This window comes from Strix uralensis, chromosome 28 (assembly GCF_047716275.1).
Source record: "Strix uralensis isolate ZFMK-TIS-50842 chromosome 28, bStrUra1, whole genome shotgun sequence".
NCBI lineage: Eukaryota > Metazoa > Chordata > Aves > Strigiformes > Strigidae > Strix > Strix uralensis.
The window spans coordinates 3,374,938-3,392,791 of NC_133999.1; the positions used below are offsets into that span (position 1 = coordinate 3,374,938).

Below are 17,854 nucleotides of genomic sequence, written 5' to 3' on the forward strand. Positions count from 1 at the left end.
ATTGCCCTGGGGACACTTTTTTGCTATTCCAAATCTAGCAGAGTTCTATGTTTCCTTTTCACAGTTCCAAACCATTCATGGACCTGCTATATGCAATTGCTTACACAGAAAACAACATTTGAAAGTGTGTGAATATGTTTTTTAATATAGTTAGGAACAAGGGCCTGAAAACATAACCCTCTGACCATTTAGTTCTATAGAAATGAACAACTAGATGAAAGAAAAGCCATCAGTATTATGGCTTTTTCATAGACAAATGCCAGTTTGAGAAAGAGAAGTTTAAATCAACCTACCAGTTGTGAAAGTGATCTTTCTTGAATTTAGAGTTCTTCCTCCATCACCAAATGCTCTTTTACTCCAATAAAATAGCAAAAGAATAAAATAAAATGATTAAAACAGAGTGTGGGGATTTGGATTCCCTAGGTTAGGTCCCAGGCTCTGAAAATTTCTTTAACTCAAAGATGGAAACAAATGAGATTTTGCTTTTCCCTTCACAGCCATTAGCCATGGTATATAGTTTTAAACGGTGACACCACCTCAACTGTTCTTCCTCTACAAGTTCGAGTGTCCTTTTAAAAGCCAGTGAAATCAGTTCCTTTAAGCCCATTTTCTGTATTTTCCTACGCCTGTTCTTTAGGCTGATTTACTGTGAAGAATGGAAAGGAAATGACCAGTATTTTTGAAGGAAGAGTTACTTGCTGCTTGCTTTTCATCATTCTTAATTTGTAAAGCTTAAGTCAGTAGCTGAGGGAGTTTTAAATAACCCAGAGTTTAACTAGATACAAGACTGAGACAGGTACACAGATTCCCTTCTCTGGTCATCTAGTGATGAGCTGATAATGGTCATTTCTTGTGGAAGTTTCTTTCAGTCTGGAAGCCTTTTTCAGGCACCTACTGAAGAGATCATTTTTCTGCCCCTCTGGCAATAGATTAGAACCTCAGTTAATGTAAATCCTCACAGAAACACTGACACTGGTGGAGAACTGCTTATTTACAGCTGCCAACAATGTGTATTCTGCTGTTTCCTTAAACCTGCTGACTTTGCTCACGTAATTTTATGGCAGGTTTCATTTGGGGAGCTCATACCTCATCAGATCCGTTGTTGACAGGACAAGGTAATGGAGATCTTTATCTTACTTCACAGATTTTGAAATAAAAGCTTGAAGTACTAAAGGTCTATTTCTGTCAAACTTTCTGTTATTCCCTAGAAATAGTCACAAATACCAGTCCAGCAATTCTGATTATGAGATTTTACCCCAGGCCACTGACTTGCATAACCTCTCCTCAAACATGCAGCAGTCTTTCAGAGGGAATTGCAAGATAACCTCCACCTATGCCTTCTGCTGACCTTCTCAAAAGAAGCTCAAAAGCAAGATAAAACAGTTTAATATCCAGCTGTTGGGAAAGATGTTGGCATCATGACTTGAAATATATCAGTCAGATGATTTCCAACTGAAATGAATGTCACAACCCTTCGACATTACTGAGACCAACATTTGGTGCATGGAATGTGAAAAGCAAACAAAACAATTTCTTTCAATGAGGCTGTGCTGATTTACATCCCTTGAGGATCACGACCACTGAATGAGTTACTAGTATGAATAATAAAGTCTGGCTTCCAGCAGTAATTCATTCATGAGCTGAAGAGCTGAATTCGCTGCTGGCCTGTGAGGCTCTTTCTCAGTGCATGTGGCAGCAATAAATGGACTCAAGTGAATTATAGATGATGAAGATAGTTAAAAGCAATTTTACAAGTGAGATCTCTGAATGCTCTACCACTTGAGGTATCATTTCCCATTGTGTTTCATTTCAGGAATATTGGATTTGGGACTTTACCTAGAGGAGTAAGGTATTGGTCTTCTCACATTGTGTTGGTGCAGATCGGTAAATGAAGGCATTTGCAGCATTGAACATACTCTTAAGTGTTGCAGATGTGGTGTTATACCTTGTATTTTCTAATGAAGCAAATATCCTACTGAGCTTTGCAACTAATGCAAAAGTTGATTGTGTGATTGATGCTTTGATTTGCATGGATAGAATTCATGCCTGAACAAAGGGAGAGATCACCATCTGGATAAAATGCAGATAGATGGGAAAATTCTTCTGTCTTTCCTTAAAAAGAAACAGATGGAGGAGGGGTAGAGAAGCTAAGCTTTGAAATTTTAATAAACTCAGACATAAAAATACAAAGCTATTAAAATGGAAATGCCAGCTAACTGATTACTCAGAACCTGTTCATCTGACTTAAGGATACATCAAGGCAGAAATTTTCAAAGCTGCCTAAGGGTTGTTATAGTCCCCATTCCTGTTTAATTGAAAGGAGTCAGGTTTCAATAGTCAGATGGCTTCGGAAATATTTGCACAAAATCATGAAACAGAGATGGTTGTGTTTCATCTAGAATTTCTCTTGAGAACGTGATAAACCTGTCTAACAAACTATTACCCTACTCAGCACCGTATTACCCCAACTCAACAGTGGCAAAATTGCATTGGAAACAACAGCTCTGCCCTGTTAGGACTGGGGAAAGCCTGGGCTGCTGTGCAGGGAATCTGGGGGCACGACATAGCACCGTGTCTGCAGACGTGTCCCGTGCGAGGGATGCTAGTCATGCCACTTGCTGCTGATAAGGGGAAGTCAAGTCCTCTTGACCTCTCCAAGAAATCTGCGCCTGCCTTTTATTTGACTACAGATCCTGAAGTCATTAAAACTGGGAGATTTTGAACATTGCTGAGCCCGACTGAGTAAACCATGTGAAGACAGTATCTATGCAACTTCTGAATTTGAGCTGAGGAGCCTGTGCTGGGAACATGCAATAACTTAGACATACACTAGCACATCTAAGGCTGGATGGCTGTCTGAGAAACTTACCGTTCCTACATTAATTTCAACAGGAATTAGCTTTTACGGTACTTTTAAATTCCTACTAGGCACCTTTTGGCATCATTAAGCATCTAAACACCTTTACAAATCTGTCCCCAAGACATGTACCAGTTTCAGACACAAAATCTCCGGTCCAAATCATGGAATTGTTTTTTTGTATTTTTACACAAAAGCAACAACTTTACGTAGCATCTTCTCTATTACTGGTCTTCTCCGAAGCATTGTTTACCCACAGTTCTGCTTGTTTGTCAGCCTAGAATCCCCTGCAGGGTAATGGTGTGCTATCATACGCAGTTAGCCTCCCCAGGAATTTGCTACTCTGTTCTGTCAAGGAAATACTATATGCCCTGCTTAAGAAACAATTTATACTGTAAATATTTATGTAAATAAAGCAAGGGAACAGTGAACACGCCTTCATGTTAGACTTTGGGTCAATGACAGGTGCACAGAGCTGCTCTCTATTTCTTCCAGTGAAAAAATTGTTTCCTTCTATCACCGCAGGAAGATGGAACATACTGAAATGTATATGCAGAAGAGAGGGACCTTGCAACGGTGCATGTGCTGGTGTTGGTTACACAGTCCTTTGCTTACTCTTGGGTTGTAAATAGGAGAAAGTATTTCAAGTTTATCCTATCTTAGCTCCATGTGCTAATCAAAAGGTGGGTTGTAGTAGCTCTAAACCTCAGTTTAGTTAATGAGTGGTTGCCCTTTCTCATAGCTGTGCTGGTCAGAATAATCCAGAGGGAAAAAAAAAAAAAAAAGGGGTGCCAGTGAAATCAGTGGCAGGTAAATAGTGGTTCTGTTGAAACATTGTTTAGAAATAACCCTGTTACTTTAACAGAACAACAAAATGAACTGTCAGGGTAAGGCAAACTAAGTAACAAAACTGGTGTTATCATACACGCCTTATGTGGGTAACAAAATGTGTGGTGAAATATTCAGCTGTAATGTGTCTGGGCTATGAGATTCTCAGATAATATGTTAAATATTGTTCCATGATAAAACATGTCCAGGCAGATGGATAAAACCAGTGTTTTCCTCCGTTTGTGGGGTATGTATGTATTTGCATACTTAACTGCTTATCTAGCTTACTCGGCTGCTTTTTATTTGTTTCTGCTGGTGATCGGAAGAGTCCAGTTCTTAACCAGACCTGATCATTCATCAACTAGAGGGACTGCCTTATTAAACTAGTGAACAGATGGCTTTAGTTGTAGTAGCAGTTTTTTAGTTGGTGCGCTAAAACCAATTACTATTTTGCTGAACATCATGGTTTTATTATTTTATGTTTTTCTCCACACCGTTCCACGTCCTTCCTCTTGCTCTGAATGTAAATCGCTTGATTCAAGTGCCATCTTTTTTGTTTGTATATGCAGAGAACCTAGCTAGATAGGATCCAGGCTGGTGAACAGAAGAGTTTTTCTTTCCCTTTTCCATTCATTCACTGAAGGTCGGTGTACTTTAGCTATTGTAGTTATTCTTTGGGACACAGGAGGGCACTAGAATTACGTTTTTTAAACTTCAGTAATGCCACAAGAGCTACAGTTAGTACTTCAGAAATGTTTCTGAGATACGGGCTTCTTTCTAATGACTGTTAACTTCACATTTTGAACTGCTAAGGTTAGATGAAGGTTTTACTTCAGCAGTCTGATAATTTGCAAATAGGCTGTTCTTTCAACTATGAAGTAAAAGACCAGGAGTAATACTTCTTAGTGCACTAAAAATGTGAATGAACCTTAGTCACTCAGATTCTCTCCACCTCTGATCTGCAACATGACCTCAGTATTGTGGTTTTGATGTGGTATTTATATAAACGGAGTTAATTTCTGATGTAGCCTCAACTAGAATTTAACTATCCTGCTCCTGTTTGGGGCAGAGACTGTTCACCATTAATGGCCCTGTTAAACAACACTGGAGCATTAAAGAAAGAAAGAGGGAAGGAAAAAAAGTATTTGGTGATATTATAAAATTAAATTAAAAGCTTTCTGAAATAAAATCTACTTTCAGTGATAGCTGAGATTGCTTCCTTCTTGTGCCCCTGACATTTGCAAATCATTATATTTAATGAAACATTCACCAACTTTCCCCACTTCAGTAATAAAACCAGCTACTCTAGTTACTACTTGTCTATCTTTCATGCTTTGCTCTGTTTTTCATTTGCTGCCAAGAATTTGCTTTACCTGGGTTGGAAAATACTGGCACAGCTCAGCCAGCTTAACTACAAAATCAAGAATCTTACAGTAAAATCAAGGTTCCAGGCTGTCAGTTAGACTTGATTAGAGAACCTTTAGCCAAAGGCCTTGGCAGCCAGAATACAGGTGGTCTTTCAAAAACTCATTTCAGTGTCTTCATGAATACTTTTCTTCTTTAATAATCTGGCCTCAGATCTAAGCATGTTCCACAGTCCCTCTTGTCATCTACAAGATACTACTCATCAAGCTGTTCCTCTTCTTTATTTGGGAGGATGCTACAGAAATTCATGGCTAAGCATAAGCAAAATGGAAAGAAAGAAAACTATGTTTGCCAGAAAAGAAATAGATGTTTTTCTCTTTCTAAGGAGGGTCACTTCACCTAACTTTGGATGTTAGCACACGCATAGCACCTTGAATTGCAGCGAGGAATGTTTAGCTCGAAGCACTGAAACTTTTACAAGACTAACACTTCAGGCACTGCTGAAGCAGCCCTCCACGGAAGGGAATGCAGGGTGGTACAAAAAAAGCAGTCTCCTCTGCACCACTTGTTCTGCCACACACTGCAAAAGGGCCACAGAAAAGCCGTGTCCCATTCGTAGCAGGGAATATTTTGGAATCCAGGCAGTCCAAGGTCAGAGCAGAGAAGCCTAGAACAACCATCACCCTGTTTAATTGTCTCGATAGCCTAGTTACGTTGCTCTGTGTTAAGATCTCAAAGCACTTCAAAATATTAAGCTTCCATTAAAAAAGTCTTGGTAAATCTTCCCGAGTAGAAAGATTTGCAAAATATCTAAATATTTGCCCTTCATACAAGCTTGGCTGCCCCCATCCTGTGGTGAAGGGCCTGGCTGTGGGCAGTGCCCTGTACTCCCTGTGAGCCCTCAGCTCTACAGAAACGCTGCAAGGACCACGTTTAGTGGCACTGCTAAATCTTTAGCTAGAGGAACCACAGGGTTTTGTGCGTAAGAACAATGATTTCACATATATGCCAGTACAGCATCTGATCGTGGTTGGCTGGGTTGAATTAATGTTTTATAAATAACAAATTAGTTAACCAGTTCCAGCTTGCAGATCTTTTCTTTTTTTCTTGTAACTTGTTCCATACTGACATACTCTGTGTTGAAGCTTCAGGTGCCGTTTAGGTATTGAAAGAACCCTTGTCCACATTTAACCTCTAAGCTGCCGTCTTCTCTTGGTCAGTGATTCAGACGCACACATCTGAATATCGTTGGGAGCATCTCAGTCATGTCATGAGCAGCCCTTGGGAGAAAATCAAAACCTCGTTTCAGAGAAGGGTTTGGCTGTCTGGTGGAAACTGGGTGTAACGTTACTGCGCATCACAGCTAGATGAGTAACACACTCTGTGTGTAACAAATTCATGGGCCACACATTTTTGACAGATGACAGATTACCACATATTGTTAAAAACCCAGTCTATTGTACAATGATACCGTGGCTAATAGTGATACCAAGTGTCCTTATGTTTAAAATTCTGGCTTGCAAAGAACAAGTTTATTTGTTAGAGCAAATTACCAGTAATTATTTATATTACTCTGCCACTCAGAGACACCAGTGAAGATCAAGGCAAATTAAACTTATTAGAAACACAGGTGGGAGAGTGTGTAGGATGGAAAGCTGTTCTGAACATGCACGAGGGAAGTAGGCTGGAAATCAGAGAGATATGAAGTGGTCTGCCCAGGGCAACAACCCCTAGTGCTTCTCGCTTGTAAGGTAAAATAATAAAAATTATGATCTCCCCAGATTTTCATGCATTAGCGCAATTAAACAGGTGCTTAGGTTTTAAAATATTCCAAATTATCATAGTTATCGTTGTCTTCCATGGGAGGTGGGCATGCAGCAAAGCTCAGGCACTAACAAAAAATCAGATCTTGTTTCTTGCAGCCTCAGAGACATGAGGAAAACCTGGATCTCCTCGGTTTGAACCAAACGCTTTGTAAAGAATTTGCCACTGTGCTTTGCAATGGTGCTGCTTGATTAAGGGTGTAAGTAGGAGCTGTTGCTGAATATCCCTCTCCCAGACAATTTGCCACCCCCCAGCCGACCTAAGGCCGGCAGCCAGGCAGGCTGGGTCGGCTCGGTGGGGCAGAGCTGCCTTGCGGGATCCAGGGACGTACCGGTTGTGTCTCCGCATCACCCGGTTGAAATACTTGTCCGAGTCCCAGTTCACAACACTGGGGTCGAGTAGGGGGTTTAGGTCACCGGGTGCCAAGGCAATCTTACAGACAAGAACATTGCGTCTGTGGCAGAGTGCGGTCCTGTGACCGTTTCTCCAGATGCCTGGAGTACTTTTAAAGAACCCTTTTGTTTTCTTAGTTATTAATGGATTACTTTTAAAAAAATCTGCATTTCTGCTAACAGCGGGGAATCGTCTGCACGCTGACACATCGGCGTGTGAGGCGGCAGTAACGGGAACCATTCACCGTAGCTGCCCGCCCTCCCCACCAGTGTCGGGGTGTGTCCCCCCGTGCCCCTGTCGCCCCCCACAGCAGCACCGCGGGGCTCCGCTCCCCGGGGCGGGCCGGGAGGGGAGGGCCGGGCCGGCAGCAGGTGATCCCGGCCGGGGCGGGGAGAGCCGCCCGCCTCCTTCCCTCCCTCCCTCGCTCCCTCCCTCCCTCGCTCCCTCCCTCCCTCGCTCGGCTCGGCTCGGCTCGGCGCGGCGGGGGAGGCAGGAAAGTTGGGCGGCTGCCGGGAAGTTTCGTAGCATGGCGGAGCGGCCCGGGGCGCCCGGCCGCAGGCAGCGCGGCGGGGCGGCGGCGGGCGAGCGGCCGCGCTGAGCCGGGCCGAGCCGAGCCGAGCCGGGCCCAGCCGAGCCGAGCCGCCGGCATGGCCCGCTGGATCCCCACCAAGCGGGAGAAGTACGGGGTCGGTGAGTGCCAGCCCGGGCCGCTCGGACACCCCCGCCCCGGGCCCTCCCCTCCCCTCCCCTCCCCTCCCCTCCTCTCGCCCCCTCCCCGGGAGCCCTCTCTGCTTCCCCGCTCCGCCGAGCCCCCGCGTTCCCGGCACCGCACGTTCCCCCGGCTGGAGGCATTCCTTTTCTTTTGCAAACCCTTGACTCGTTTCTCCTCCACGCACTTTCTTAATTCTTTCTTTTTTTTTTTCCTCCCCCCCCCCCGCCGTTTGTGTTCTCCTCCACGTTCAGGTTTCAGCAGTTGTATTCACTCTTTGACCCGCAGGGATGGAGGCAGTGGTGTGTGTCCAGTTCGCACACGGCGAGCGCTGGGTTTCCGGAATCCCACAAGTTCGGGACTGACCTTTATAATTTTGCCTCTCCAGCATGTTTTACAGCGAAGAGAGCTCTAACATAGCGGCAAAAATGACGATGTGGGTAGAAAAAGAGATGACAGGCTAAGATGGTTGTAGTGAGCGGATTCAGGACTGTGGGTGACATCTTTGCAGGGGGTGGATATCTTGCCGTAGGGCGAGGAATGGGGAAAGCTTGGCTGACACTGCCCAGTCCTCTTTACGTTTAAAAAGAGCCCGTTGAATGCTGGCTCACTTTCCTCTAGGAGGAACATAACCAATGGTGTCGCTGCTAAGTTCTCCTTTTCTTGAGAGTTTGACAAATTGAAAACCACAAAATTTTGAGGTTGCTTGTGAGAATTGGGCAGGAACAATAGGCAGGAAGCCACTAATAACACAAACAACTTATAATAGTTTATTTTAATGAAGAGTGATCTTCTGTGCCCCTTGCGTTCCACAGAGGACTTCTTGATGTGAGAAAAAATTCTAATTTCATGCTTGCAAAGTGTTAATTACCCCAAGTCCCATAAGATTGTTCATTCAAGTTCAGTCCATGAGGTTAAAGGTGAAGAACCGCATCCTGCACAATTTTTCACAGAGTGAATTTCAAAGAAGTTACCCCCTTGATTTCAGAGTGGCTTTGCAGAGAGGCAGCCCACTTCTTGCAGGACTGTGGCTTAAGCTTCAGAGATATTATACGCAGCACAACCTTATCTAGTTTCAGCTCTGGTAACCGGGAGGGTGTGGAGTGTTGTACACCCTGAACTTTGTTTCTTTCTTTGTAGGTAACAGCCCAGGCTGTGTATATATGGGAGCCTGTATGTGTGACTTTGTGGGATTACTCTGAGCATCAGGAATTTAAAAATGGTGGTATTATAATCAAGTAAACTATATAATGCTAGTATGATTGGCTGTGCTAAATTATGGTGGTTTTTTTTAAAGCACATCTTTGAGCGAGGCTCTTCTACCTCAAGAATGGCCTTAGGCAGGAGGATGAATCAGAGGCACTCCTCTAGCTGCCTTTTTATTAGCTTCCGGGGTGAGTTTTTTGTGCTGGCTTGAGCCAACTGCTGTGGCTGAGAGCTCCTCTCCCAGAAAGGGCACTGGCTTGTGAGTAAGCAGGGTGGAGGAAAAACTGCCTCTTCCCTTACGTTACCAATCAAAAAGTGTGCTGGTGGGAGGTATCCCCTTACTTCTGTGTGTTCAGACAGCTGTGTGAAAAAAGATACTTCTTCCCCCTGTATGCAGAGACATGGACCAAACTGACACAGAGTCTGTAATGCTTCAGCTCTTGTGTTAAATTTGCACCAGAACTGGTAGGGTCAATCCACAGGCCGTAAACAGAATTATTCATGCAGTGACTGGCTTTATCAGGCGGTGTTTGATACAGGGCATTAATGGAATCGTAACCGTGTCAGTTTGATGTTTGCAGACGTGTGAGTTTTCTGTCTATGACTGCATCCTGTGCTGTGTTCAAGCTTTGCGCTCAGGTACCAGTCCTCATTAGTTTTGTGCTTAATTTGAAGCAGTTGATGAGGATTGAAAGGAAAGTGTGAGCTGCTTGGGCTGTTAATCTGCCTGCTAACCAAGGTGCCTGTTAGTACCAATTATGAAGGTGGTTGTAATGAGGGTAACCCCACTATTTGTGTGATACAGGCCATTAGATGGTAACAGCTTCCATTCACTGGTACCATGAGTAAGCTGATAGTTGTGAAGTGTAAAGATACAAGTTACTTCTTTTCAGCAAGAACACACGCACTGTGGCTGTTAGTAATCTGTGCTTTGGAAACTAATACAGAACTACTTGCATTTATTTTAAACACAACCCGGTAAATCTTAGCAATGCAGGAAGAAGTTCCAAGAAGTGCACATGTGATTCAATGTCAGTTGTCTGATTTTTGCATTTCAGTTCAGAATGGTTTATGTCCTGGGTTATATTCCACAGATTTGTTGATTGTGGGTTCGAACTGATTTGCTGCCTTCGAGTTTTGTCCTCAGTGGGTTAAACCTGGAGAGTGCTACCTTTAACATGGATAGTACAGATGGCACATGGGCTGAGTTTGAAATGGCAGACAGCAGAGACTGTGAGATTGGGAATTGCAGCATTTTTAGGGAAGCATACGTGAGAGACAAATGGCTTGCAGTTTCTCACTTGCAATTTTCAACCCAGCAACAGATGGGATTTTGGAAGCTTCGGCCTTGTAAAGGGACAGAACCACTGCTGATCATCTGATGGACAATGTCTCGCCTTTTTAAGCAACAGGATTTTCTGGGTCTCACAAAGCTTCCTTGCAAGACGCTTCACCTCTAATTTGGGAAGGAAAGATACTATCTGGTGCATCTTCCTTGAAAGCTGGTCAGTTTTGGGGCCAAAGGAAATGAAGTAACCTATTCTTGGTTAAGTGCTTCTCTCAAAAAGGTGTCATTTGCAGAATGCCCTTCATGCAGATCCAGTCAAAAGAGCATGCTCTGTAGGAAAGTATATCTGAATGACTCCCCACGATTTTTAACTTCTATTATCTGCTTGTTTTAAAATTATTAACTTAGGGCATAAGGAATCAATTATTATAATTTTATAATTATTTTCTTTTTCTGCTGGCAGTAACACAGGCTTGATTAACTTATGTATTACACTTCAGTTGTAAAAGCAATTCTTTAATTAGTCATCATCTGTTCTTAACATGTAAGTGTCCTTTGTGGGCTGGAGAAGACTGTATTAATGTTTTCAGTACCAAGTATGAGAGAATCTGGAGTCTGTGGAATCATAAACTATTCTGTTCTTCTAGAAATCCAGGCTGCTATCAGAACAAGCAATTGTACTCCTTTTTCTGATTCCTTCCTGCAGGCAATAGCCCTGTGGTAAGCCAGGTCAGGGAACTGACCTGGCTCAAAACCAATTCAGAAATGAAAAGTGCTGAGTTTTCAGCCCAAATGGTTTCCAGGTGACTGTAAGGATGCATCAGGTACACACGTGCTTTATATGTCACCTTTGACTGTGAACTAACAGGATGTGAAGTGTTCGTTTATAATTAGGTAGTTTGGTCTGTGTATGTGTCTGTTCTGCCAATCCACAAATCTGGTCTTCCAGAATAAGAAATTAATAACTGAAGTTTTATTGAAAGAGCTCTGAGACATGTGGTCCAGAATAGTTTGCATTTTGGTGAAGATGGATGCACTGGAGTGACTATCTCTTGAAACGTAAATTTACCCTTATTTTTGGGGTAGTGGCTGTTTCATAGAGCTTGTATGGTAGGACTGGGGAAGGACCAGGCAAATTATCCTGATGGTCCTCTGCAGTTGCAGGCCATAATGGGCCATTCACTCCACATACCACAAAGTGCTTCAACCCAACAACAAACTTGGAGCTTGCAGCAAAACCCTGAAAGCCACAAATTGTGATGTTCTGCTTAGAAGGAGCAAGTGGAAGCTTAGCAGTATTTGTTTCCTATGATATCTCCAAATTGTTAAATGCGTAACTGAAAATATTACCGTGAGCCCAGAAAAACTTCACTGGTCAGTAAGGTATATCAATGTATTTTTTTGTATTTTAGTAATCTTTCTAGGCTTTGAGTAAAACCAGAGCCATGTTTTGTTTAGAAAATATCTTGAAATGTTGGGGGAAGCAAATTAAACAAAGCGTTGCTCTGTGGAAAGTGTCTTGATCTGGTGCATTTATAAAGGCGGGGGGCTGGGAGGGGAAGGCTGACAATCTTTTGGGCAGCTTTCATTCCCAGGCTTTCCCTGCCTCTTCACATCCCATTCCAGGGATTCCCATTTTGCACTTCGGATAGATGGATGCCTATTTGAAAGGGAATGGCTCGATTTGATCTGGTTCCAAAAGAAGCTTGGCCACTTGCTATGGCTAAAGTACCTTAGCCATAAAAGAAGCTGTTTGTCACAGAGGCAAGAAGCAACCTTTGAGTTTCAGTCTATCATTTATTTTGTTTTCTTTTTAAATAGATTTTTTTTTGGTAAACTGATGGGTAATTACCCCTAATAGTTATTGGTGGCCTCTTAAACCCATTACATTTTTCCCTGCTGGAGGGACCGGAGCATAGGACTGTTCTTGTCGTGAAGAAGTATTTACTTTGTCAAAATACCATGTGGTGGTTGAGTTACAATCAGCTGCGTCATGTCTTAGGAATGGCAGTAATTTTTCAAATGTAAACCAGTGCCTGCCAGCTACATTTGTGATTTATGTGAGCAGAAATGCAAAGGATCAGAGAGGAAGAGAGAGTGCTGCAGAATAAGATTTTCTTACTAATGGTTTGATTTGTGATAACTTCTGATACGCTGGGCCATCAGGTCTTGTCTTCATGGTCAGACCTCATACATCTTCTGCAAAGTTGTCGTGAAATAGAGTCTGTGATCAAAGGACTTTCACGGGACTGATAGTAGTACATCATGTCAAATTAGAGCAAAATTTGTATTTGTTTCAACTTGCTGCTTGCCTTACGCCTACCATTTCTGCAGAATGCATCTAGCTTGAAATTTAAGTCCACTCTTGTGCAACAAGGGCTCTAGAAAGATGGAAGAGCCCATTCCTGCTGCAGAAGTGGCTGCCATTCTTTCTATTGATAGAAACACTCTATAACTACTCATTTTCCCTCCCATTTGCTTTATAACGATTTGGGTCTAAAAATCGTGTTGATGGCAATACCAACAAAACTTTCAATAGGGAGAAGTAAAAACTTGGCATTGTTGACAGCAAGAAATTTTGAATCTTCAGATTTATTTCTGATTTAGTTCCCCAATTTTTACTGCTGTGTCTACAGTTTATTTGATGTGCAAGTTGGCTGTGCTACTTCTTGCTTCCACAGTCCTTTCTATTTTTCGTTAATCCATATTAGCCTGAGTCTGTCTTCTCTTACTTTTGGTGATTACTCCTTAAGTAGTTTCCTATGAAACTAATCCAGTGGACTTCAAAGGCATTGCTGACATGAACAAGACTTGTAACTGTTCCTTTTCTTATTCTTTGAAAACCAATATTTCTAGAAGTGTCTTGTGACTTCTGGGTGCTTTAGCTCTTGGATATCCACCTTGAAACATCACCAACAGTTCTGATGTTTAGGAACTATCATACAGTTCATCTTTACTAACAATCAGGTCCCTTTACAGAGGCTGTGAATCCTCCCTTGAGGCACCCAGAACTGCTAGTTGCCTTCTGGAGTTTTGGCTGAGCTGTCCCTGCTGATTAGATGTGGCCCTAATTGTTCAGAGGCATCAGAGGCCGTAAGTACCAGCTTCCGCTCGAGCTGGGTGTGTGACCACGTCTGAATTTCATACCAGTCTCTTGAATATTCTTGTGGTTCTTCTTTTGGCATAGGACTGTATTTGCTAGCACAAATGCAGATAGGAATTCTGGATTAAAAGCAAAATAATAAAAGTTCAGGAACTGAAAAAACTTGAGCCAATAGCATATCGATCAAGAAGCAGTAAATGTGTAATAATTTTTCCCTATCATTCAAAAGTTGGAAAATGTACACCCCTTCTACATGGAAGCTTGCCAAAGCTCCTTTAATTGAGGAATTGAAAGTCAACTTTTTTTTTTTTTCTTTTTCTATGTAACTTGCACTTAACTTGACTGGTAGGACATTTCTGTCACTTAGGGCTTTTAGGGGAGGAAAAAAAAAATCCTATTTATGCTAGCACGTTAAAGACACAACCATGGCCAAGCTTAAAACTACCTTAGTCCAAATTCATAAACGCGTTTATCCCCTTGCTACCAGAATGAGACTCTGTTTTCAGGTCCAGTGCATTTAACTTATGATTGAATGCCTAAAATACTGTAATGAATTTTGGTGCATTTGCCAGGAAACATGTGCTAATAAAACTGGAACATAAATATAAATTACTAACCAGCTTTCTAGGTGGCCAGTTCATGGTTGTCTTCAAAAACTGAAGGTGTTACAGAGTGCTAGTTGGGCCGGTTACTTAAATGATAAAAATGTCTCTTTGGTACAGTACAGACTGTACCTCCTAGGAAGATCTCCCAGGTTTAGAGGGGGGACCACTGTTTCAAGGATGAAGTGCTCTGGCAGCCTCTTGAAGCTTTCAGATTGGTGTCTGGCACATTGTCAGAATGTATCTAAAAAAAGTAGTGGTTGTGCTGTGGAGATTGTTCTTTGGGCAGTTCTTACACTCTCAAATTTTTGGAGGTGTTGCTGCAATAAAAGTGGACCTCATTCTGAAAAGTGCTGAATCTGGGCAAAAAGTTAATTGAGATACAATGGAGATAATAATAGCTTTCTGCTCTTGGGAAGCTTGGTACTTTGATCCTCCATAATAATAAAACAGTTTATAACTTCAGCTCTAAAGTTCTAATACTGTTTCAGAATGTCATGGGCAAATAGTGGCCAATTAATTCTGAAAGAGTGCTTTTTTTTTCTTTTTTTCTTTGGTTTTTTTTTTGAATGCAAGAGTAACTAGCTTAAATATTAGAGACCTGATTCTTGCAGCACTTCCATTCTCATTGCTCTTATGATGTAGTGGGGGCTTCAAGCTGCAGAGAGATGGAGCTTAATGTAAAGGAATAAAGTAGCTCTAGAAAACGGGAGGGAAGGCTACAGTGCATGGTACCCAGTTCCAAATTCTTTATCTCCTTGCATCTTAAGCAGTTCAATTAAAAATGATGTGCTTACTGCAAATTCGGGAGTAGCTTGTTCTTCATTCTCCTTGACAACAAAGGGATCAATATTCTTGTTTGGCTTTTTTCCTTCCAGAGTACAACCCTTAGTTCCCAGCCAAGATTTCCTGTTCCTCATTTCAACACTATTCCCCTGTTTGCCATTTGCTTGTTACCTGAGATAGGTGGCAAGATAAAAATGCTTTGGAATTCAAGGTCTCTGGAAATGTGAAACTGCATATCTCGCTGCGCAGCGTCAGTTCTCTGATTGGGGCGTGTGTCATTTTGCAAACATGAATCAATGAAACCACAGGCATCCATTATGGGCGAGTAATCTGTTTTGAAGCCCGTGTTGAATGAGAGGACCGAAGGTACAGAGGCCAACCAAAGTCCCTATGGTTATGCATATTAGAAATCCTACTTGTGTTAGCCCTGCCAGCATGAGTTAGCTCAAGCCTGGCTTCCACAGAGGTGCTATTCAATGGAGGTAAAGAGTTCCTTGGCTGCATATCCCAAGTTTCTTAAAATGCAGTGGGCCAAGCCATGCTATGAATTCTTCTCATGCAAATTGTGGGAGAGCTTGTCTGTCTTTCTGAGCGCATGGATGGAAAGGGGAAGGTGTTGGAGGCCTGAGAACACTTGTACAAAAATTTACGGCTGTGATTCTGGTGGGTTCCGTTTGCAGCTGATGAAGTGGGATCCCTTCGCTTTATGTTCTCCGTGGGTCCATCAGCTTGAGTTTAGTGTTGATACGTGTAGGTGTGATGCTAGCAAGGGACAATGCTGAAGTTTTAACTCAAGTGAACTTTATGGTGAAGACTAGCCTGTAGGCACAGTTGGACTCCACGCTCAAGTGCTTTACTCATTAGACCTCCTCTCATCTCTCCACCCTCACTCCCTCTGGAAGTAATGCATACAGCAGATAGTAAAGCTCCCAGTTCTGTACAGTAGTATTTCCAAGTTTTCTTTCTACTTACTTTGATGTTTTGCCCAGTAAGAACTAGGACAGTAACTTAAAGCCAGTGGCAAATTCATTTAATTCTTTTGAAAGTGCCACACGCTTTCAAGTTGGGAATTAGCTGAGTAGTCCAATTTATCAAGTGATAGTTTGGGTTTTTTGCTTTTACAAATCTGCTTGAAAATTTCATTGCAGAAGTTACTCTTGTACTTAATGTATCCAAACACAAGTTGCACATTTGCAAGCTTACAGGGGAAAAAAGGTGATTACAGAGTCTTGGTAAAATTCAGTTGCGATTGTATGCGTACTGTAAATGAGCATTTGTTTCTTCACAGGCCATAAAAATGGAAACATTCAAAATCAGAGGTTACTTTTGTGAAAATCGGATTTCAAACCTCTGGTAGTTATATGCAGGTGTTAAAACCAGAATGTAAGTACCACAGCACTCAGAAGGCTGTAGGTATGAACCCCTCCTTTTCTAGAGGACAACCCAAAGAGTGGTTATGTGCCCATTTTCTTCCAAGTCTCTTTCTCTGAAATGCACAATACAGAGAAGATGCCTAATATTTTAAGTTCACTGAATTCCCATGATACCAACAGGCTAACCTGCATACAAACCATTACTGATTCAGCTAAAGCCAATGCCCAAACTGTTGATTTCTGTGGTTATGATAGTTGAAAACGTTACAAGGTTAGAACGATTGCTCTAAAGGACATGCTATGATTTCATAGATTTTTGGGAGAATACTAATCATTCAGGCTAGATGTTACTGCTCAGATTTCAAAGAGGCAGAATAAAGCTGCAGGGCTTGGAAGATACGCACCTTACAGTAATATCAAGCACCCTTTACCCTAATAAGATCTATAAGCCACCTGTCATTATGGTATCTCTTTCTTGTAGCCTCGCCAGTAGATGAAAAGGAGCAGTCTTGTCTTGTATCCTGCATGTTGAGAAGGTCACTGTGTCACAGTGAAAGCAGTTGAATGTATATCTTGGTAAATGAATGAAGTAATTAAACACACTAGGTGGATGTGTTTTGTGAAATCAGAGCTGGTAAAAGATGCAGCTTTGATAGCACCAGGATCTGAGGTTTCTCTGTAGTGCGATAGTAATAACGCTGCTCTTGCTGCACCTTTCCTCCCTGAGCCAACTTGATGCTGCTCAGAACTGAGGACCTCTGAAACAGGAATGGCAATCCTGAAAGTCAGGGACCCCCTTCCAGACCTGACAAGCAGTGTGTTGTCATATTTTTGCTCTTGGAAGCAGCTTTTGGCCCGTGAGTTCCAGGCTGGGTACTCCTGCATCTGTTCATTCCACTTGAACACTGACATGCTACTGCATGTTGTTTAGTTTGGAGCAGCCAGACCTGAAACAGACTGTAGCCTTAAAAACTGTTTTACACTGTGGCTAACACTTCATTATTTTATCTTCCCTTTTTATGTTTGAACGCTTTTAGGCAAGCACCGTTTTCACTGACTGCAGGAAGTAGATGGAGGCTGGCAGTGTAGTGGGAACAAAAGCCCAGGGCATTCCTCTAAACCACAGCCTAGCTAATCTTGCAGACAGCCTTAAATGGTTGTAGAAAGAGGTATTGAGGTAACCTGATAAAAGTTTGCAAAAGTGTGAATCTTCAAGAAGAGAGGGTAGGCTATTTTCTTTTTCCATCTGTGTATCTGCAAAAGGGGACATTTCATGATGTTCAAGGAGACTGGAATTGCAAGTCTAGGGTTTTTTGGTTTTTGTTGGTGGGGTTTTTTTTGGGTTTTTTTTTGTTTTTTTTTTTTTTTATCAAGCACCAGATTAAGTAGGTGTAGTATATTCAGGAGCTGGTTGGGTCCTACACTGCTAGTAGTGATTTATTCCTTCATTGGCTCACAGCCTCCCTCTTACTCCAGACATAAACTGAGTCAGCTAATGTAGATTAGTTCTTTATCTGAGC

General features: G+C 42.3%; 1 protein-coding gene across 3 annotated transcripts in view; it reads left to right on the forward strand.

Annotated features, from left to right (window-relative positions):
* The first annotated feature begins 7,875 nt into the window (after positions 1 to 7,875).
* Positions 7,876 to 17,854, forward strand: part of DOCK5 (dedicator of cytokinesis 5) — an 86,218-nt gene continuing 76,239 nt past the window's right edge. For all 3 annotated transcript variants that reach the window (XR_012626598.1, XM_074852048.1, XM_074852050.1), the window contains exon 1: positions 7,876 to 7,957. Coding sequence is in view for 2 of the 3 variants with exons in the window: in XM_074852048.1 (XP_074708149.1) it covers positions 7,915 to 7,957 (43 nt within the window). In the remaining variant the exon portion in view is untranslated. The remainder of the gene's footprint in view (positions 7,958 to 17,854) is intronic.